The sequence below is a fragment of the Anolis carolinensis genome, chromosome 2, assembly GCF_035594765.1.
Source record: "Anolis carolinensis isolate JA03-04 chromosome 2, rAnoCar3.1.pri, whole genome shotgun sequence".
NCBI lineage: Eukaryota > Metazoa > Chordata > Lepidosauria > Squamata > Dactyloidae > Anolis > Anolis carolinensis.
In genome coordinates this window covers 310989144-311012541 of record NC_085842.1, presented here as the reverse complement: position 1 = coordinate 311012541, position 23398 = coordinate 310989144, and the positions used below count along the sequence as shown (strand labels likewise).

Here is a 23398-nt window from a genome sequence, read left to right as displayed (position 1 = left end):
AGAGGACCCCGGATGTGGCGCATGCGCGGCGCTTTCTGCCTCGGACGTGTCTGCAGCAACAACAACACGGCGACGCAGGAGGCCGCGGCGGTCGGTTGGAACGTTCCTCGCGCCTGAGTTTCACCCGTGCGCAGGCGCAGTGAGGGAGGCGGCTGCCGTGGTCTGCCCTCATTCCCGCCTTCCGGAGAGAGGCGAGGAAGGGAGGTCGCGGGCCGGGGAAGGAAGGCAGGCAGGCCGCGACGGAGGGGTCTCGGCCCAGGCCCAGACCCAGACCCAGGCGAGTAGGAACTCCCAGTGATGGAGTTAGAGTTGGCAACTGTTGGGAAGTTGTGTAGCCAGGGCTGGTATTCGTGAAGGGACTGAACTGTGTTTTGCGCGTAAGTCCCACTAAGTTAGGCGAGTTTTGGCTTCTTGATGTTGAGGGAAGTCTGACCAATTTAAAATGATCTCTGCTCATTTCCCATTCTCGGCCTTCCCTCCAGATGTTTTGTACTCCAACTCCCACAATTCCAAACAGCCGGCAGTCTGTTGGGGATTGTGGGAGTTGGAGTCCAAAACACCTGGAGGGAAGGCCAAGGTTGGCCCATATCTGTGTCCTTTAATGGACTAACTGGCCCGATTCCTATAGAATCATAGGAGCTATAGCATTACAAGGTCTTCACTACTGGTGCCTCACCAAACTACAAATCCCAGGCTCCTTGCTTAGGATGCATTTGACACTGTGGAATGAATGCACTTTAACACCACTTTTTAACTGCCTGGGCTCAATGCTATGGAATCCTCTTTAAAGTTCTTTGAAATTCTTCAGATTAGAATGAATTTGAATTACAGCAGACCCACTCGAATAATGTGGTTTTATTGAAGTATTAATTTACTCAGTTCCCATTGACTAGAATTACAGGGTTAGTTGGAAGGCACCACAAGGATCACCTACCGTGTTTCCCCGAAAATAAGACAGTGTCTTATATTAATTTTTGCTCCCAAAGATGCACTAGGTCTTATTTTCAGGGGATGTCTTATTTTTCCATGAAGAAGAATTCACATTTATTATTGAACAAAAAATGAACATTTATTATACACTGTGCAGTAGTTGTCATCACAAACCAGCATAACCAGACAAACTGTGAATCCTATCAAGAATTTCTTGTTACAGTAGAGTCTCACTTATCCAAGCCTCTGGATAATCCAAGCCATTTTTGTAGTCAATGTTTTCAATATATCGTGATATTTTGGTGCTAAATTCGTAAATACAGGAATTACAACATAACATTACTACGTATTGAACTGCTTTTTCTGTCAAATTTGTTGTAAAACATAATGTTTTGATGCTTAATTTGTAAAATCATAACCTAATTTGATGTTTAATAGGCTTTTCCTTAATCCCTCCTTATTGTCCAAGATATTCGCTTATCCAAGCTTCTGCCGGCCCGTTTAGCTTGGATAAGTGAGACTCTACTGTATTACCATTATTTCCATGTACAATACTCTATGGTACGTACATTTACTGATCCTACATGCTCTGGTGTACATGCTTCCAAAGAAAAACTTTGCTAGGTCTTACTTTCGGGGGAGGCCTTATATTTAGCAATTCAGCAAAACCTCTACTAGGTCTTATTTTCTGGGGATGTCTTATTTTAGGGGAAACAGGGTAGTAAGTTCAACTTCGGCCCCATGTTGCTCTTGCTGTATTAAGGTGAGGTACTCTCCCTCGAAATCTCCAGGTCTTCCAGTATGACTGAAGGAAATCGTCCATATAGCAGGCATGGGCTAACTTCAGCCTTCCCTCTGGGTGTTTTGGACTTCAACTCCCACAATTCCTACCAGCTCATAGGCTGTTAGGAACTGTGGGAGTTGAAGTCCAAAACACCTGGAGGGTTGAAGTTGACCCACCCTGCCATAAAGTCATTCTGGAGGACTTGGAGATTCGTAACCAAATCTGTAAAAATCAAAACTGCAAATTTAGAGGGATGTCTACTGTCCAGAGAACCTCACACCCCTGTATAAATCACACCTGCCTGAGAAGTGTTCACTACAAATGCTACTGCATGTTGGGCTTATCCCTTATCTGAAATGCTTGCAGCCAGAGGTGTTTTGAAGCTCGGATTTTGGAATACCTATATTCTGCATATACATCTCACGGAGATGGTACCCAGGTCTGAACACAAAATGTGTGCCTGTTTCATGTATGTGGCTTACAGGTTGTTTTAGGCATAGTGTTTTAAAATAATTTTGTACGTGTGAAACAGTTTGTGCATCTCGGCCACCAGAAAGTAAAGGTGTCTGTATTGTTCATCTACACCAGGCATGGGCCAATTTTGGCCCTTCGGGTGTTTTGGACTCCCAACTCCCACAATTCCTTACAGCCGGTGTGTTAGAAATTGTGGGAGTTGTGGTCCAAAACACCCGGAGAAGCACAAATTAGGTATAAAAATTAGGCAGGAAAAATGAAATGCAAAGATACAGATTAGAGGATGCCTGGCTTGACAGCAGTATTTGTGAAAAAGATCTTGCAGTCCTTGTGGACATAAAATAACAATGTAATAATAATGTAACAATAATGACATTAAATAATGACCCAGGCTCCATCAGAGTACTGCCCCCATTACAGAGTTTTGTTATCAAGAAAACACTCTTAGAAGAAGCCAAGGAAGCCTTGACAATCAATGTATGATAGATTCAAGTAAAACATTTATGTCATTTACTGTTTCTATATGTATGTTCGGCATTGAATTTTTTGCTAATTTGATCTATTGTACATCACTCTGAGTCCCCCCAGGGTGAAAAGAGCGGTATAGAAATGCAATAAATAAATTAACAAATAAATAAGACGTGACAACTAAAAAAGCCAACAAGATTTTGGCCTGCATAAACTGGAGTATAGTGTCTCGGTCCAAGGAAGCCATGTTACTCCTCTATTCTGCCTTGGTCAGACCACACCTGGAATACTGTGTCCAATTCTGGACACCACAATTGAAGGGAGATGTTGACAAGCTGGAATGTGTCCATAGGAGGGTGACTAAAATGATCAACAGTCAGGGGGAACAAGCCCTATGAGGAGCGGCTTAAAGATCTGGGCATGTTTAGCCTGCAGAAGAGAAGGCTGAGAGGAGACATGATGACCATGTATAAAAATATGTGAGGGGAAATCATAGGGAGGAGGAAGCAGGCTTGTTTTCTGCTGCCTTGGAGACTAGGACGCAGAATAATGGCTTCAAACTACTGGAAAGAAGATTCCACCTGAACATTAGGAAGAGCTTCCTAACTCTGAGAGCTGTTCGGCAGTGGAATTCTCTGCCCTGGAGTGTGGTGGAGGCTCCTTCTTTGAAGGCTTTTAAACAGGCTAGATGGCCATTTGTTGGGGGTGCTTTGAATGCGATTTTCCTTCTTCTTGGCAGGGGATTGGACTAGATGGCCTACGAGGACTCTTCCAACTCTATGAATCCATGAAATGAAAATATTGAAAAAAATTACCAGTATATAAATTTATACTGTATTAAAACTTAGTTTGAAAAGTTCCTCCTGAATTGATACAGAATTCAGATAGAATTTTTTACATAGCACTCTATAGTGTGCTGGAAAAGGGAATACTAGAAGTGAATGCAGTCAGTCCTCTACATTTGCTAGGTTTAGGGTCTCAGGCGCACTTCAAAAATGAACAACCTGCAAATAATATTACTTTTTTAACCTGAGGGGGCATCTCTTTAGGAATATCTAGCTTTTCCAGCATGACTCTGTGGTCCAGATCTAGGTTCTCCAGTTCATACTGGAGGACCTAGAGATTCCAAGAATGGTGTTCTCTAGGGATTTCCTGGTCTTCCAGCATGACTGTGGTCAACTTCTGGCATAATCTGACCATAAGGTTGCACTGGAGGACCCCGAAGTTCCCAGAAAGAACATTTTAATCAAATATGTGAAGTCAAATCTGTAAACGTGGAGAGCCAACTGTAGTACTGTATGAATTTATGTTAATAAGTGGGAAAACATTGTCTTTGGCATTTAAGAATTGCAAATTATTGAGAAACATGATTTTAGAAGCTGTATTAATGGCTTTGTGTACATGGTTCCTCACAGCTCTTTACATTGTCACAGAAGCACAAAGCCTGAAGAGATGTAGAAAAACAGTAAAGTGAATGTCAGTTTTGAAATTGTTTCCAAATCAGATTTGGCCTTAATGTATTGCTAGTTATTGCCATTTGGAAAAGAGGACAAATGATCTAGTATTCAAGAGTCTTTTAGAGCTCAGAATCATTTAAAAAAAAAAAACCTTGGTAACTCCCCAGTGCTTGCTGACTAATAACCTACATCACTGCCTTGTTGAAATGTACACAAAGGAGCACTCTGCACATTAAAGTGCTCTCTTGTGAATGGCAGTCACTGGTTATGTTTTTCTCCATTTTCTAGGATCCACTTCTGGAGTACAGCACGATCCACTCCAGAGAAAAGGTACATACCTTGATCTCTATCAATAGCCATTTATTTTTGTTGATTCCCTGATGCCATTTGTTTGTTTGTTGATGAAGTGAAATAATTCCATATATAAGTTATAAATGTGAAGTATGTTTTGTATGCAAAGATACTACAGAAATAAACTAGGAAATAAGTCATGCCCTAATAGTATATAGTGGTGTTGAGAATTGGAAGTGTGTTTTATTAAGAAGCATAAAGAGAACATGTCACTTAATAGAAAGGTTATATAGAAGTAGGTCAAAATATTATTCATGTATATACTTATCTTTCTCCTGATGCAGACAGCTGTTCATCTTTGCCAGGTTTTAATCTGAATGATATCTTAACAATTCTGGTTCATAAAAATGTTTGATATTTTGTTAGAACTCCTTTAATGTCATTTCTCGCCTGTTTGGGGGGCAGATCTAAAACTACTATTTCAGTTTCTTGGAAACTTTAGTCCAACAGTATGCTGTAAACACTTCTAATATTTTTAACTTCTGTCCTTACATAGAATTCTCCCAGTCTTAAAAAGAAGTCTTTTAGTATTGTCTTTACTCTTTTGTATTGTGTAGATCTATTTCTGAAAGTATTGGAGCAAGTTCAGTATTATATCCTTTCTGGTTCTTGGATAAATTGCTTCTTCACATTTTGTCCACTGTATACACCTCACTTCAAAGAGAGCAGGAATAGTATTCCTAGTTTCCATTTTAATGTCAGTCTAGTTTTATATTCTGTAAAGCGTACTTTGTGATTATTCTGAGACTGGTATGCCTTCAAACAGTGGGCTCTTGATATTTGCTATCAAATATCCAGGACCTTCCGTGGATATCAGAATTTGTAGATGTTTGAATTCTATTATATTCAATGGCATAGTATAATTCTGTCTCTTACATAAAATAGCAAAAATCAAGGTTTGCTTTTTGGAAATTTTTGCAGGTGAATATTTTCTAGCCGTGAATGGTTGAATCAAGATGCAGAATCCATGAATACCGAGGGCTGACTATAGTGTGTTTTGGTAGTGATTCTAAAGGTGAGCAATTTTTGTATCACTTTATCATCACCCAGGACTTTTTATTTTCCTGCAATCTATAAGGCAGGATTGGGGAACCTGTTGGCCTCCCAATATAATTGGGCCCCAACTCCTATCAACCTTAGCTATCATGGCCAATGGTCAGGCTTAATGACAGCAGGAGGATTGCAAGTTCCAAATCCTTGCTTTACAACAGTGGTCCTCAACCTGTGGGTCCCCAAATGTTTTGGCCTTCAACTCCCAGAAATCCCAACAGCTGGTAAAGTGGCTGGGATTTCTGGGAGTTTTAGGCCAAAACGCCTGAGGACCCATAGGTTGAGAACCACTGCTTTACAGTCTTCCAAGTAGGCTCAGCTTGTCTTCTGTCAGGGGTAAGATGCAAGAAACAAAACCTTTCAGTAGTTTCTGTATTTCTATGGAACACATTCTCCAGATATCCTTTCTGAGATTACCATCTTACTTTGTTAAATGAGTATGGCTTGTTAAATGGGGTTTTTTTAGTTAATATATTGTCTGTTTAAGATTATTAGTATTATTATATTTATTTGTATGCTGCTTTTTCTCTTAGTGACTCAAAGTGGCAAACAGTGCTAAAAACAATTCTGGAATAGTTATTGTGGTGTCTTTGCGGAAATTATTTTGAGAACTTTCTGAGGCTATAAATTAGAATATAACTGTAAATGTTTTAAGTAACATATACCAGGTTTTATAAAGAAAGCAAACAAGTACGTATATTTCCATAGAAGGAGCACATTAATACATATAAAGATCAGATGGATTGAGATAGTTGATTGGTGTGTTGCTTGATAATACTTTCATACTTCCTCATCTACTACAGCTTGAAACTAAAAAACCCTCACTTTCTTACACTTATAAATAGCAAAATTTAAATGGGAAAGGGACAATGAGAGAAATAATAATAATACATTTTCTTTCTTACCCTCTTCTCACATCTTGAGGTGGGGTATAACTTAGTTAAAATACATCATCATAAAAACATGCAGTAAAATGTATAATGTAAAACATTTCTGTAGAATACATGTATTAAAATATACAGAACAATTTAAGATTCATAGTTAAAAAAATTGACTGAGTAGTCTGCTTGAAAGAGATAAATTTTTACTTGTCTCTTAAATTCTGACAGCTGCTTTAGCTGTCGAAGCTCTTCTGGCAGGTCATTCCACAATCTTGGGGCAGCTGAAAAGGTCATTGGGGTGATGGTTGCAGGGTGCCTAAGTGTCTGGGCCAGATTGTATGGGAAAAGACAATCCTGTAAGTAACCTGGATCTAAGCCATGAAGGGCTTAAAAGGTCAAAGCCAATGCTTTGTGCTTTGCCCAGAAACTAATTGGCAGCCAGTGGGTAGTGACTTTAATATGGGTGTAATATGATCACTCCTAGATACCTGAATTGCTACTTGTCAAATGATTTAATTAAAGCAGGTTTAAATCAATCTTATTTATAATTTACATCTTTGTGTAAATCCTCTGGCTTTAATGAGATACTTTCTCAAAATCTTCTTCAAATCTGAGGTAATTTCTCATGGATGAATATTAATAAAAGTTTTCAAATTTTAAAGCAAATCTTCTGTTCCTTTGTTTAGGTTGATATTTTTAGATTTTCAGGCTTGCAATTATAACTATAGCACATGGTTTGGGAACTGGGAGGTGACAGGCCTCAACAGAGTTAAATATAACTTATGTGGATATTAATAGGAGATTTAAAAATCTAATTACTGTTGGAGAAGCAGTCACAGCTGGGGAAGGGAGAGTTAAACTTTGCTGCCTCAGTATTTTGAGGCGGCAGAGATGAGGTTCAAAAACAGGGCTTAGTCAATGAAATAATTCATAATAAATAACCCACTGGTGTAACAGGATTTTGAAGTACAGTAGAGTCTCACTTACCCAAACTTCACTTATCCAATGTTCTGTATTATCCAAGGCAGTCTGCCTTTTAGTAGTCAATTATTTTGTAGTAAATGTTGCAATGTTTTGATGCTAAATTCATAAATACAGTAATTACTACATAACATTACTGTGTATTGAACTGCTTTTTCTGTCAATTTGTTGTAAAGTATGATGTTTTTGTGCTTAATTTGTAAAATAATAATGTAATTTTATGTTTAATAGGCTTTTTTCTTAATTATCCAACATTTCCTTATTATCCAACATTTTTGCTTATCCAAGGTTCTGCTGGCCTGTTTATCTTGGATAAGTGAGACTCTACTGTATTTTTCAAGACATTTTTACCAGAAGTCAGGAAGGAGGTGGTTTCCCACATACTTTGCTTTGCTGACACTCTTTTTTGCTAGTTCACTTTGTACCTTATATATACATTTGGGAGTGAACTTTGAACTTTGTGGGGCTTACCTTTGAGTAAAAAGGCTTAAAATTGCATTCCAGTTTGGACCTCTCCAGTTTGAAAGAGAAGTACTGACAGTGTTTTCAATTGACAAAGTCATCCCTATTTTAGGACTTGTCAAGTGGCTATTTATGAAAAGGGGGGGGGGGGTTCTATCTCTGATTTCTCATTTATTTCTGTTATCATTTTGTATCTTTCAGTGGCTCCCGGTTATGTTTTTATGCCTTTTGTTGCATTTCTTATTATGGGATTTTGTTTTTATTTTTCTGTTCTCCTTAAGACATTTGTAAAAAGCAGCACATGGCCCCTAAAAGCAATGTTTTTTTTTACCATAAGTTGTAGAGGATATTAATTAGTAATAGCAGTGGAAATTGTTAACTTCAGTATTTTACTAAAGGATTAATTATGGATATTTTTGGAACAAGTCACTTCATATGCCAAGTTCTTAGGAAAGTATCAGAATTAATCATGCACATACTTAGATAAAGGTTGTTAGATATTAAAGTGTGCAAAAATACTTGAGGTTTCTCATTGAAATACATTTCATGTTTTCAACAACCATAGTTAATATATTTCTGCCAGATGAACGTCCGAAGAATGCATTATTTAGAGATGGTTTATGTGTAACTCACTTAAAACCAAATATTATTCTACAGTTGTTTTATTTTTAGAGTGGCTAATACATGCTTCTTGCTTGTTTAACTCTCATTTGATTTTGTTTACGTTTGAATGAATTAATCCAAATGTTCCGTTAAAAAACTAGATTATCACATCAGTAACCTCCAGTTGATTGTATAGTTTGAATGTCTTACATTCTGCAGTAATGTGACCTTTTCTTAAATATGTTATTGATGAATTTGTGTTCCATATTTTTAGCGGCTTAAATATCTAGCTTGATATTAGATTATTGGTGAGGAAATGAGTTGAGGCTGGATCTTGTATCGGTTAGATCTTTTAATTCACTTTCATTTTCTCATTGGATAGTTAGAGTGCTATCTGATATTTCAGTGGTATATGCTCTTAATACTTTTGATCAAATGTAGAACATTCTTGGTTTGACTTCCATCTGTTTTTGTGAGGACATTATTATTGCAATTATTTTTGCAGCTTTTTGGATACAATTCTTCCAGGGAATTTTATATTTTAACAGAAATATACATTAACAAAAATCACAGTCCTTATTAAGACATCAACACTTATAAAAATCCTTTCTTCAGGATGGTTGTGGTAGTAGGAAAAGGTGGTGGAGGGAAGACTTGCTAAAGTATGACTGTGGAGCCCTTGTCATAAATCATTTGGTGGCTAGGTTACTTTATTTTATGATGGGAGGACAGTTTCTTTGGTGCCATCCTTTCTTGGAATTTTTCCCCACAAGGTGTTTGTTGAAGAAGGGGAAAAATCGTAATGAACCGTCCTTCATAAACAACTTATATATGGTTATAACTGTCCATTGCATTTAAAACACCCAACATGCATTTTAGTTCATGTGTATTCGTTTATCTTTTTCTGTAACACTTTTCCTCTTGAGAAGAAGAGGTTCTGTTTGCAGGTTCAGGAACTGCATAGCATCTGAATGGGGCATTAATTTACTAAGTATTTATTTCTGAGCCCTCCAGGGAACTATAGAGCAGAAAAGATGCTGAATGAGTTTTTTAAAAAAATCACTTGCAAAATACCCTAGATCACACCATTTTCTATCATTAAGTGTGATTTCAGCATCTAGCACCAAGGGAGGATGAAGGTGAATCATCTAGTTGCTAGCGCACATAATGCACTGCATTTCAGTTTATCCATCCCCTATATTGCAATCTAAGGCATTAGGGGAAGTACTTGACATTCAGTGGAACATACATTTTTATATACTGATTTTATATGAAAAAATCGCTACTTTAAATTTTTATTTTGTGATTATATACTTTAAAAACATGTTTATAAGAGATCATACAAATATATACCCATAGCATGAAAAAAGTAAAATATAGAAAAAGGAGCCAAAAGGCCAGTACAAAAATAAGTTTTAAAATTCAAATGTTTCTCATTCCAGGGAGAAAGTTTTATAGATTGAACCATGCAGAGAAGACATTCTCTGTTGTGCAATCAATTTTACACTGTATTACAGGTAGATCAGCTAGTGTGGGTAAAACTGTTTCTACAAGTACCCTACTCTCAGCTTTATAGGGCTTTCACGTTAACAGCACTTTGAATTGTGCTTGCAAACAGACTTGATTCATAAAAGTCTTTTAAGTAATGGTTTAATATTTTTCATTTGCCTGGCCCTATGGTAGTTCATAATCTGTAATTTATGTTTTGCATTGGCTATTCAGACAAAGCCATCTGTATGTAAAAAAAGAAGTTTGTTTTTGTTGTGTTCCTTCAAGTTGTTTTTTGATTCTAAAGTAACCCTGTTTTGGATTTATTTTGTCTTTCTCTGAGTTTCAGAGGATTTGACTTGTCCAAGGTCACCCTGTGGGTTTTTGGCTGAACCAGGATTCAAACCCTGGTATTCAGAGTAACAATCCACTCTTCAAACTACTACACAATGCTGGCTTTTGCATGGAACTTTATTCAGCATGAATAATCATAGTTAAGCTATTTCTGTCCAGGCAGGATCATGTTCTCTCCCCGTTAAAGACAAATTCTCATTGGTTTCTAGAGACACACTGTGTCTGGATCTGTGCTTCCCTATTCCTTTGTGGGAATATACCTTAATTTTGAACATGTTGAATATCCCTTTGTGAGTTAAAGGACCTACTAACAGTGTGTTTGCTACCTGGACTACATACCAGTTTATTTAGTCTGTGCTGCATGGATGGATTGCTAGTTCTTGCTTCTTAATGACGTTTTACCATGGAATGGAAGCCAGAGCTCATCGAGCTGATGGCACGGCAGTCCAATCTGAACAACTCACATCTGCTGGAAATATCATGAAAAGCAATCTAACTCATGTTTGCATTTATGCAGAAGTATTACTCTGTATGAAAAAATGAAATTGACATTTTTGGGATGATGTTAAATAATCGTTGAGAGTCTAACCATGCTGTATTTTGCCCATGCTTGCTTAATAATGGTGGGAAAGCCAGATGGCTTAACTTTGCACTGTCCCTACAACACCTTGTCTCTAAAGTGTCTTGTCACATGCATATTGTTAGGTAGCATGTGCACATTTACACCTTTCTGGTCCAAATCCATAAAGGTAGATGGTAGAATTCCTAATCTTTGGGTGGTTGAGTTTGGTATGCACATTTCTACCATATTGTTATGAATGTGGGTTGTGTATGTTTGCTACACATAAACCACACTGTTAAAAGAATGCATTATACAACAGAGAGAGGAGCTGTAATATTAAAACGTTGTTCTTCTCTTTCTCCCTTTTGCCAATGGGGTCAAGGTGACTTGAATGAGTCTCCCCATTTGAGTTTATAGTAGTCCCAACATCTGAACCTGGTGTCCCCACAACCCAGCAGTCACTTTAGCAGTGAAGTAGGAGTAACTTGTCACTCATCAAAAAGATTACAAAGGAAGAGGGAAATACAGTAGAGTCTCACTTATCCAAGCCTCGCTTATCCAAGCTTCTGGATTATCCAAGCCATTTTTGTAGTCAATGTTTTCAATATATCATGATATTTTGGTGCTAAATTCGTAAATACAGTAATTACAAGATAACATTACTGCGTATTGAACTACTTTTTTCTGTCAAATTTGTTGTATAACATGATGTTTTGGTGCTTAATTTGTAAAATCATTACCTAATTTGATGTTTAATAGGCTTTTCCTTAGTCCCTCCTTATTATCCAAGATATTCGCTTATCCAAGCTTCTGCCGGCCCGTTTAGCTTGGATAAGTGAGACTCTACTGTAGATGGACTTGAAGAAAGGTAGGGAGGGGGGCATTTCCCTCTTCTAAGTGAAACATGAATGTTCCCCTCTGAATTTTCACATGCCCTCATTGTATTTAGGTTTAAATTAAAGTAAATTAAATAGGTATGGTTGTATGCCCTGCAGAGATAGTGATGAAATTTGACAAATGGATATCCTCATGTTTGTAAAATGTGCTCTCAAATATCTCTTGATAGTTCAAATACCCCTTGGGAACAGAATATTCCAAGGAATAAAAAAGACAGCATGATATCACAGCCTAGTGTTAATTGGAGAACCATCTGCTTTGGGTTTTTTTTTACTCATTATCTCATTGGTCAACTTAAAATGGCATTTTGTGTGGACAGACTTAAACTGCACATGCAGAAAGGACATGTGTTTGATAGCTTTGTGATTCAACAAAGATACTTGTGTGGTCCTCAATGTTTCTTAGAACTGATTTAATAACTGATTTTATCACCATTAACTGGATGTTGAATGTCAGTGAGATATTCGACCATAATTGCAGAAATGTACAAAGTAGTAAATTATCCTGTGATTGACTAAATCATTGTATTTATCAGGATTCTGGAATGGCTTTCACAAGAGAAAAAAATTATAAGTGCCTTGGTTCTAAACAGAAGGAAGGCATTTAAATAAAGCAATGTTCTGTTTTACACTAGCAAGTAATAGTTTTAAACTATGATTTTTTAAAAATACAGAGCTTAAAATGCCAATTAGTATTACTATTGTTGAATTGTAATGAATTTTTCTGATGATATTATATGCTTTCATAATTATATTTGGGTTAAAAGTAATACCTTTCAGGTTTGAAATGTTTAAATTATCAGTAATATGGGCTATATTTTTATGAGCTGACTTTAGGTTTACAGTTTCTCCTAAAGTTGAAGAGAAAATCAGTGATTTTTTTTAACCCACATAAACACTTTAATTTAAATATTTTTTGGAAGGGAAGATATTATATTATATTATATATTTTAAAAAGCACCTTTCTCAACTAACTTAGAATCTAAATCTCATCACAAACATAAAATATATTTGTCGTCTGACTTGCATAATCTCGAGTTATCTATAGTCAAATAGTACAGACCAGGAATGCTTATTTCTGTTTTGTCTGCAAATAAAATGTCAGTAGGCATATGGAAGATGATTTTCCATGTGCTTGAGATCCCACCCTGTACACTTCTAGTTTATAAATTATTTAGGTGCCAACAACATGCTGAGATAAGATCAATATTCAAATAGTAATTTTCAGTACCATAGCTTTTGAGAACATATTTTACTATTTAGGAGATATTTTTTTCTGATTTCAGTGATTTGAGTGAGTCCTAGGGGCCTCATGCTAACTGCGACCCACATCTGGCTCTTCTAGCATAGAGAGTACATTGGCCACTTTTGCTAAATTTCCATTAAAACAGTATTCATTAATTTTTTTAATTAAAGTTGTATTCAACACAGCAAGCATGAGCTAACTTGGGCCCTCCAGGTGTTATGGTATTTCCCCCTATGAACCTGCATGATGTCTTCGCTCGTCGGGGGAGGCCCTCCTCTCGCTCCCACCACCCTCACAGTTGCGGCTGGTGGGGATGAGGGAGAGGGCCTTCTCTGTCGTGGCCCCCCGGCTCTGGAACTCGCTCCCCAGGGAGATCAGGCAGGCCCCTACCATCCTCTCCTTTCGGAAGAGCCTGAAAACATGACTCTTCCAGCAGGCCTTCGATAACTGATCTAGTAAGATCAACCTGTTGCCTTTTCAATAATAGTCCCATATTTACGCCTTTTCCAGCACCTTGAAGGTGACGACAATTTGGATAATCCACTCCTTCCTGATGATTTCGACATAACTAGCACTTTTGGCCCATGTTTCTCTGGATTTTATCCAAGATTTTATCTTTTGTCCTTGTATGTGATTTTTATGACTTGTTTTTATTGTTGTTTGATGTGTTTTATTGCTTTGTTTTATTGTTGTTGACTGGGCTTGGCCCCATGTAAGCCGCCCCAAGTCCCTTCGGGGAGATGGAGCGGGGTATAAAAATAAAATTATTATTATTATTGGTCTTCAACTCCCACAATTCCTAACAGCTGCTAGGAATTATGGGAGTTGGAGTCCAAAAACACCTGGTGGACCCAAGTTTGCCCAGGCCTCTGTTAGACCTTGGAGATGAAATCACTTGTGCCATTTTTGTCTATGTAACTCAGACAGGTTTCAGGTACTGTATCATATTTTTGCCCCAAGGACCTGCTTTGGCTTTGCCAGGATCCAAAAATAAAACTAGGAGTAGCCAAAATATTTTAAACACCTTGTGGGGTGTTTAAAAGAATGTGTTTGTGTGTAGGACTCTGCAGCTTGTTTTAATGAAAAATCAATCTGGAGGCTTACAGAAGTGGCAGATTACTTGCTTCACAGCAGCAGGATATAAAGGCACTATGGATAGGATTCAGTGCATGGACCTCATATATCCCATTTCCATTTGAAATTGGTTAGCCTGACCATTAAAATTACTACAGTTTTCTAAGTCAACTGCCCATGAATAGAGTTAGAGCCCTGTTTTCATATTGTTAAGTTATAGACTGCACTGGGTTGCTAGAGTAAAATGATAGAATCCTACTAATTCTTTGAAATATTTGAAGGGAGGAAAGTTAAACATTTGACAAATAATGCATATAAAAAGATTTGTGCATAGCCACAGGAGAACATGTGTATATTTATGACCTGTAGATTTATTTGCCAGAAAAACAGTACTAGTCCACTGAAATATTGCAAATGAGAGGGAAAGAGGTTACTGTATTGTTGAGATAACTGTAACCTATGAGCAGCACATAGTCCCAGGGCATTTTTGTGGTTCCCAGTACTACATCCTCCCTTTTCCAAATTGTTTTTAGTTTAGTTTTTTTGTGAAATCATCTAGTTGAGTCTTGTGTCATCCTGGTTTTGCCCCATTGTTGCAGTTGGCCTCCATATCCTCTAGAACACATGTATCAAATACAAGGTCCTCAGTCCAAATCCGGCCTGCCATGTCATTTTACTTGGCCTGCAAAGCTTTCAATGCCAGGGCAACATAGTTACATTCATACAGTCTTACAATTACAAATGCCCCTTTGAAGGCAACCATAAAGTTGATGTGGCCCTCAGTGAAAATGAGTTTGACACCCTTGCCCTAGAGGTATGAAGGATATTTTGAGCCAGAGAAGTTTTATATTTTTCCCCAGTGAACAGTGTGTGTGTGAGTGCAGGAAGGTCCTCCAAGGCAGGAAGATCCATGGCAGCGCCCCCCCCCCCCCCCACGTCCTTGGTAGTTCGGTAGTTGCCTACCTCTTTCAGGTGCAATGTCCTGATAGTGAGCACGAGCATACATTTTATGTTCAATCTTCTAACATCTTTGATCTTTTCCTTTCTTCTAGGTGTGCCTTGAAAACAGTCTCTCGCCCTTTGACTGGCAGACATATTTAGTCTGGAAGGAAAACATCTATCAAATGGACAGTATGTCTATTACCAACACACCAACAAGTAATGATGCTTGCCTGAGCATTGTTCACAGTTTGATGTGCCATCGACAAGGAGGAGAAAGTGAAACATTTGCAAAGCGAGCCATTGAAAGTTTGGTAAAAAAACTTAAGGAGAAGAAAGATGAATTGGATTCTTTGATTACGGCTATAACTACAAATGGTGCTCATCCTAGCAAATGTGTTACAATTCAGAGAACATTGGATGGAAGGCTTCAGGTCAGTAAAAGCACATGTGATGCCTTGATATTCTTCATCTGTATAGAATAGCAGAAAGGATAGGTCTGTATTGAAGGAAGAACAGTGACACATGTAATTTGACAGTGAAGCAATGGTAATAAATGTGGAGTTTATGGATGTGGTTGAGTTCCCAGCACATCATAAGAAAATGGTCACTAGCTTTAGGTTCTCCAGGTTTTAGGACTCAAGCTTACAGAATTCCTGAGTTGGCCAAGCTGGCTGGGACTTCTGGGAGGTGAAGTTCCAGACATCTGGAGGACCAAATGTTAGGAACCACTGTCATAAAACTTGATATTTTCACATTCTAGTAATTTTTATAAATTTTAGCATGCACTGTCATAGGATATGAAATTTGGACGTACTTTGTTGTCATTCTGGTAACCCCCTCTCCCATTTAATATGGATTTTTCCTGAATTTCAATCTTTAGGTGGCTGGTCGTAAAGGTTTTCCTCATGTAATTTACGCACGGTTATGGAGGTGGCCTGATCTTCACAAAAATGAGCTCAAACATGTCAAATACTGCCAGTATGCTTTTGACCTGAAATGTGACAGTGTCTGTGTAAATCCATATCATTATGAGCGTGTTGTATCACCTGGCATTGGTAAGTATGTTTCTGATATTATATAGCTCTGGGGTACCAATTGGATGTCCCTCTAGATGTTCAAGTACCAGCATTCCTTACTATTGGCTGTTCTAAGTGGAGGTGCTGAGAGTTACAGTCTAACAACACCTGGAGAGAAAAACCATTCCTCTGGTAGTCATCATAGGGTTTATGGCCACTTGCTTGTCCCAACAGAGTAGGTGGAATTTATGTCAGTGTTAGCCTCACATTCAGTGGTTGGCTTAGTAAGCTTGGTTTGTTTAGAACTACTTGCTGGATGTAGGCAATAGTTGCAGCATTAGGTTGTGTCTAATAACAGATTCTCCGTTCAGTGACTCTGAGGTGTTTCATTTTTGTGACTTGGGGGCCGGGGGAGGAGCATCCTTTCAGAGCTATGTTATTTTAGGCCAGAAAGCTACAAGCAAGTGTTAGCAGCTACTCTTCCCCCTTCTGTTTCTTGTTTGGAAGGAAGTGAAAATAATATTTTGATCGGCAGGACAAGGTTGGAGCCGTCGGGGAACATTAATCCTCTTCCAGAAACCTTTGAAGACTGCACCCACATTGCCCCCAAATGTCCTCTAGAGATCATGGGGGTTTTCTTCATGTTTTTGAACTTTCCAGGAGGGGAGGGGGAAAAAGTATGTTAATGCATTTATTTTACCCCTGACACTTAGGAGGGGGTGTCAAATGTGATGGAAATGCACCTTATACTCCCTGAAGCCATTTTGGGATATTGTGGAGCAAAAAATTTTTTTGCCTCCCCCCCCCCCCCCCCAAAAAAAAGTTTTAAAAGTCAAGAAAAAAGGAGAAAGGGGATGTGATGCCTGTCAATTTTTGCAGTCCAGGAGCTACATTAGAAAAGGAAAAGATACACAAACCTGTTAAATGTGACCCAGTTTTGGAGAAACCTTGTGTTGTTATTGACAAGATGTGTAGCATTCATCTCAGGAGAAAACTGGGAGGATTAATAATTGATAAATAGAGAAACCCTTCCACTTCCTCATTACTCTCACTATCAATTCCCCTTATTGCCATTCTCACAAATACGGGAATTAATTATCTCATTTCATTTCTTAAGATTCAATTCACTTGTGATGGGAATCTGCTTGAAAGTAGTCCCATGGGCAGTACTGTCATCAAGAATGTCACACAACACTCTTCTAAATTAGTGTTTCTTAAGCTATCTCATGTGTCAAAGAAACCCTTCCTTCCTCAATGTGCTAGGAGCTAATGCCACATTTGTTCTGTATTACATTTGAATAATTTCAGTCCAAGACCAGCAAAAATTTTATTCTGTTTCAGTTGACTAAAAAGCAGAAAACAGTATCTCAAGGAACCCAGGATCTGTTTAGTGCAGTGTTTCTTAACTTGTGGGTCCCCAGGTCTTTTGGTTTACAACTCCCAGAAATTCTAGCCAGTTTACCAGCTGTTAGGATTTCTAGGAGTTTAAGGCCAAAACATCTGGGGATCCACAAGTTGAGAGCCACTGGTTTAGTGGATTGAGATACACAGAGCAGCACTGCACCTTTTAAATGATATATTTGCTAAGTATTATAATATCTTTCATATATTTTTATTCAGTTTATATCCAGCCTTTCTCCTAAGATGAGATTCAAGGCAATTTACAATAATTTTTAAAAGCTGAAATAATTTACAAAAGTTAAAAGATAATATTGTTGAAAATTGCTTTAAACACTTAAACAAATGTTAAAACATGCCTCTTCAAATACATACTCCTTGATGTCATTTTGGGGAATTTCCAGCTCTGAGGGCCACAAAGACAGCCCTCGAGGACATACTATGCCCACCTTTTTTGAACAATGCAAGAACCGATTTTCAGAGGCATTTTGTTCTCTTAACATGTTTCTTGCATGGTAGATTCAGAACTGAGAAGCTTGCAGGGGGGACACACTACTGAGTGTCCACATTGAAAGCAGGAGTGATGTTCCCATTGGACTGATGTCTGAATTCTTGTTCTGTGCAGAATCTAATTGTGTGAGCTCATAGATGACAACTCAAAGACGCACAGTTAAAAACGCTAAACCTGACATTACTGGTATTTTAATTAGTCTAATAATGTGTGTTCTTTCTTTCTCTTTAAAGATCTTTCAGGGTTGACACTGCAAAGTTCTGGTAAGCTATGCATGAAGCCCTATAAAATATATTTTCCTTTTTAAATACTTTCCATAATGGTGAATGCTTTTAAAATTTAAAGCACCTAGAAATCATTGCTAGGAAAACTATACTTCAGCTTCTAGCAAGAAAATCATGCACAGGAGTAGATGCTTTTACATGGCCATGAGAAAGTGCCCTCTTTTATCTCAGTGTATTTGTTAGATTAAAAAGCCATGAAGATAAAAATAGTTTTGTCATTTTTCAAGTTGCGGTTCATTCATTGTTTACTCATTTTAAATTGATGACCATCTTGTGTTGCTGGCTTTAAAACATTCATTTGAAGTATTAGCACTTCGATTTTTTTTAAAAATTATGCGAAGATGTAAGGCCAAGCTTTTTGAAAGAATTCTTGGTAGTTCTTTCCCCCCTCAAATTGGAATTAAAATTGATTGCTTTGGACAGGATTGGTTTCTCTTATGTCAGCCATTTATTACAATTGGTACTCCTGTCTATGCAAGGTGCTGGCTCTGGTTCTATATGTCTGTAGCGCTACTTTTGCGTGTAGTTGACATACTATGATCTACATGTCACCATATCATTTGTGCATCTAAGGGGATATAATTTAATATCTTGCAGAATATTTGCTAGGTAATTTTGGAGTATGTACACATTAGCCTTCATTTGTTGTTGTTCAGCATGAGATTTATTCTCCAAAATAGTTCCAACCTCCAGAGGATCTAGTAGGCACAGAGACGTCTGATGTATAATGTTTATAGGATCAGCTTGGACCAAGAAAAGGGATCTGATGGGTGTCACTGGTTAAAACTTGAAAAATTTTGTAATCACTTTGTTTACTCTCCCTATCAGTGCATACTAGTCTATATTTATTGGATGATAAATGGTATTTGAAGCAATGGGTGCAAATTAGTCTGTTCACCTGTCTGGTAGTTGTTTTCAGTCTGAATGATATCAGGGACTTGACTGTGTAGACCCCTGACTTAAGAAGTGCTAGGTGAAGCTTCTCTAGTACCCAGTGTCTATGAGTCTCCTTTGTGGAGAGAAAAAGCAGAGTATAACATCATAATAACCACCACCACAGTGGGCTTTCCTTCAATTCTCTCACCTCACTTCTCATTCAGAGAAAAGGGAGGAAGACCAAACTGTTCTCAGTATTTCCAAGACCCAGCTGTGCCTGCATCTTGGGAACATGGGATGGAGTTTATCATTTCTAATGACCTAGCAGAGATAATAGACATTCCTTTCCCAGCTGGTTGCCGGGGGGGGGGGGGGGGGGGCGTGAATCCAGGAAAGTCTTCTTAACCAAAAGCTTCTGTCCTTGGTGTTGCACATCTGCCTGACCTTATTTTGAATATTTCTTGAGGCAATTTCCTAGTAAAGTGCATTCTTCTAGTTAGAAATCTGCCACCCATAATTACAATAGTTCTTGATTTTTATCCTTGAAACATCAGGTGGATATTGTTCCTCTTTCTTTAGACAGCTCATAATAAGGCAGTTATTAGCATCTTAATAATGACACCTCTAATTTACAATTTATTTTATCACAGCACCTTCAAGCATGTTGGTAAAAGATGAGTATGTTCATGAATTTGAAGCGCAGCCATCACTCTCAACTGCTGAAGCCCATTCGGTTCAGACTATCCAGCATCCACCAAGTAACAGGGCATCTACTGAAACTTACAACACCCCAGCCATGTTGGCTCCTTCTGAGTCTAGTACTACCAGCACTACCAACTTTCCCAACATTCCTGTTGCTTCCACAAGTAAGACAATGGTGTCTCTTTGGAATATTCCAGGTTCTTTAAACCTTAACAAAATGAACAGCTATTGCAAACTGTTGTTACTGTAAATGTTTTATTTTAATTATTTAAGGAATTTGTATCTCATTCTTCAGCCAAGTAATGGTTTACAAACATTAATAATAGGATTGGCCTTATTTTTAGGTTTATAATCTAAAAAGAAATGACATGAAATGAAATGGATTGGGGGAAAGAAAAGCTGGGCATAACTGCTTGGTAGCCTGTGCCAGCTATAGCAAAGCAGACTCCCTTCTGGCTGAACGTGACGTTCTTCCTAAAAGGTGGATTGTATACAGACGGTGGATGTAGTTAGTAATTATTGTAAAGTACTGATGTGGTTGAGCCACAAAATATTGGCAGTGAGATGGGGGACTACATAATTTTGGTCACTTCAGCTGTTAGCTTGGTATTTCAGTACATTCCTTTATTTTATTCCAGTGTTAATTAGTACTCTGAAATTATATATTGTTTATTTCTTAAATAGGCTTTAAGATGAGTTGTAAGTAGTTGATGAACATTCTTGGCATTTTATTTCTGGGGTTGTGCAAGTGTTTTGATTGTGAGAAACATCTGAAGAGATCTAAATTTCAAAATTTAAAAGTAGTCAAGTGATGGAAACAAGTTTATGTCTTCAGAGTTCATACAAATATGGAATTTAATATGAACTGCACACTTTGGCATCCAGGATATGTCTCCTTCCATTTTTCAAAGTCAATACTATATCTTATGTTTGTAGAAGGGACTTGAAGACTTGAGAGCATTCACCACACCATCAAGAAAATAAATGTTTCTCTCCAAGAAGAACTAAAAGTAGACTGTCCTTGGCTAGGTAGATCATAAAAAGAGGTAGCAAACATGAGAAACTTGATTATTTAGGCTGCCAAATTAAGCAGCATAAGAAAAAGAATAGGAAGCTCTTTTGCTAGTCCTTGAAATTTATATGATTTCATCCATAATCTACTATTACACTTAATTAGTGGACTGGAATTCTAGTTTTGGGACCTTTTTTGTTTTGGCCCAGACACAAAGTAAGACAGGATTTGCAAGAGACTCTCGATTTGATTTGTGTTTCCAACATAATAGGTTGTAAGTGTACAGTTCAGTCTTATTGCTGAGTTATTTTTTGCATTGGAGCAGTTCTATGACTCTTATTATCAGTGTGATGTAGTGGTTTGAATGTTGGTCTATGACTCTAGAGACTAGGGTTCAAAGTCTTTTGAGCCATGGAAACCCACTGGGTAACCCTGAGAAAGTTGTACTCTGAACAAGTCTTGCCAAGAAAACCTTGTGATAAATTTGATTTAGAATTGCCCTAAGATAGAAATGATTTGAAAGCTCACAACAACTTGACTGTTGCAAAATCATAGCAGCCTTTCAAAACTTCCATATGCAGACGAGTAGCAGCAGTGCATCATTGTTCTAACAAAGTGACCATTTGTTTTTCAAAAGTATAGATGAAATCTTTTGCGTTCTGCCAGGTCAGCCCACCAGTATGTTGCCAGGTAGCCACACTGATGGACTCTTACAGATTGCTTCAGGACCTCAGCCGGGAACACAGCAGAACGGTTTTGCAGCTCAGCCAGCTACTTACCACCACAGTAAGTACACAATTTCAGTCTTTACTGCATTGTCACCATCTTCATTGCCATCATCATCCCCCTCCCCAGCTTTTTCCAGTCTGGCAGTCAAGGCAGCTTACTTAGGGACACAGCTGAAAGAATCACAGCATGCACAAGTTAAAAATATAATTAAACTAACAGCAGAATGAAAAGTCATTTAAAAAAACACAAACAGTGCAGAATTTGTCAAAGGCCATCATAATTTCTGTGTGAAGGGTTTTAAGTAGAAAATGGAGAAAACTCATTTTCTACTGTTGCAGAGGGTAAGACCCAAGAAAGGGTATGGCACAATATTAAGAGCTTCTAGGCGGTAAGATCTTCCAGGTGGAACTCGGGCTATAACAGTGGACTCCCGCTTTGCTATACTCAAGAGAATCCTCCCAGCTTTATATTTGTACGATTGTAATTTTGTAGACAGTATAAAATAAATAAACAGCAAGTTAAAATAAAAACTTAGAAAGGGTATATCACTTTGCATAAAACAAATTGACATTAATAGTATTAAGAACATTTAAAATTACAAAATAAGTGTAATTTTCTGGTAGTCATAACAAATGATGTTACTATATAGGTGACACACAGTAGATTGTCTTCCAGTAGTTGCACCACTATCGTCTATTGAATATAAGACGGAAAACCAGGATCTGATTATTCTGTGCCCTGATTTTTTCCTTAATTCTAATGTATGAAACTCAAAGTAGGTTATATGCATAATCACTGAATTTCCACTAGCATTAGTCAAAAGATCCCAGGGTCTTAGGGTATGATAGTTAGATATCCTTCATGGATAGCTGGAATTATACTTCCTCCGTTTCTCCTAACATTTCTTTGTCAAACTATTAGCTGCTGCACCCATATGATTTGGTGGTACTGGATTGCTGTGAGTTTTTCGAACTGTATGACCATGTTCGGGTAGCATTTTCTCCTGGAACATGGCCATGCAGCCTGAAAAACTTGCAGCAACCCATTGATTCTGGCCATGAAAACCTTCGACAATACTTTGGTGATACTGTAATCTTACATTTCATTCAGCTTAAGCCAATAGCAAAGGGCAGAACAGATCTATCTTTTTTGCAAAATGGGGCAGTTGGTTCTTAACCTGTGGGTCCCCAGGTGTTTTGGCCTACAACTCCCAGAAATTCCAGCCAGTTTACCAGCTGTTAGAATTTCTGGAATTTGAAGGCCAAAACATCTGGAAACTCACAGGTTGAGAACCACTACGAAGGGTATTAAACTAAAAGCATCCAGAGTACTGGTTAGGGGTAGGCGGAAAATATAATACAGAAGCTTTAATTATTACTTTGTAAGCCTTAATTATAACTCTAGGTAAAATTAGAAGTCATGGATCTCAAGTGTTTTTTCTTTCATATGTAGAGTTGAGGAAATTGCCAATTACCCACGACCATGTCCTACCCTAGGGACATTATAGGCTAGTTTTTAGGCAGCTTTAATAGTAATTGATATTTTATCAATCAGGTTTCACATACAAAATTGTTGATGAAATATAGGGATGCTTAATAGAAAGTGACTCAACGATCATGTTTGACCACCCCTGAAGTATTTCCACAGTTCATGTTCAAGCAGTATCTAACTCTCTTTTGTAGTAGTTAGATGTATCAGGGAAGATTACATGTTGCCAAACCCTGTCTGGTTGTTGTCTCACAGCATTCTGCCACAGCCCATTGCGTTTGTTGTGTCTCAAATAACAGCTCTGTTCTTTCTAGTATAATTATTTGTTTGTACGCTGGGTATCTAAACTTGTTTCCCAATTCCTTCAACATTTCACATT

At 37.9% G+C, this 23398-nt stretch overlaps 1 protein-coding gene across 3 annotated transcripts in view; it reads left to right on the top strand.

Annotated features, from left to right (window-relative positions):
• smad4 (SMAD family member 4) overlaps window positions 1–23398 on the top strand; it is a 39733-nt gene continuing 16335 nt past the window's right edge. The window contains exons 1-7 of one of the 3 annotated variants that reach the window (XM_003227281.4): window positions 1–277; window positions 4402–4443; window positions 15114–15434; window positions 15884–16058; window positions 18162–18191; window positions 19739–19954; window positions 21469–21588. In XM_003227281.4, the coding sequence (XP_003227329.1) occupies window positions 15186–15434; window positions 15884–16058; window positions 18162–18191; window positions 19739–19954; window positions 21469–21588 (790 nt within the window). In that variant the 5' untranslated portion in view covers window positions 1–277; window positions 4402–4443; window positions 15114–15185. Of the gene's footprint in view, window positions 278–1846; window positions 4444–5385; window positions 5480–15113; window positions 15435–15883; window positions 16059–18161; window positions 18192–19738; window positions 19955–21468; window positions 21589–23398 lie in introns of those variants that run through there. The other 2 variants (XM_062972554.1, XM_016997343.2) reach the window with 2 other exon arrangements.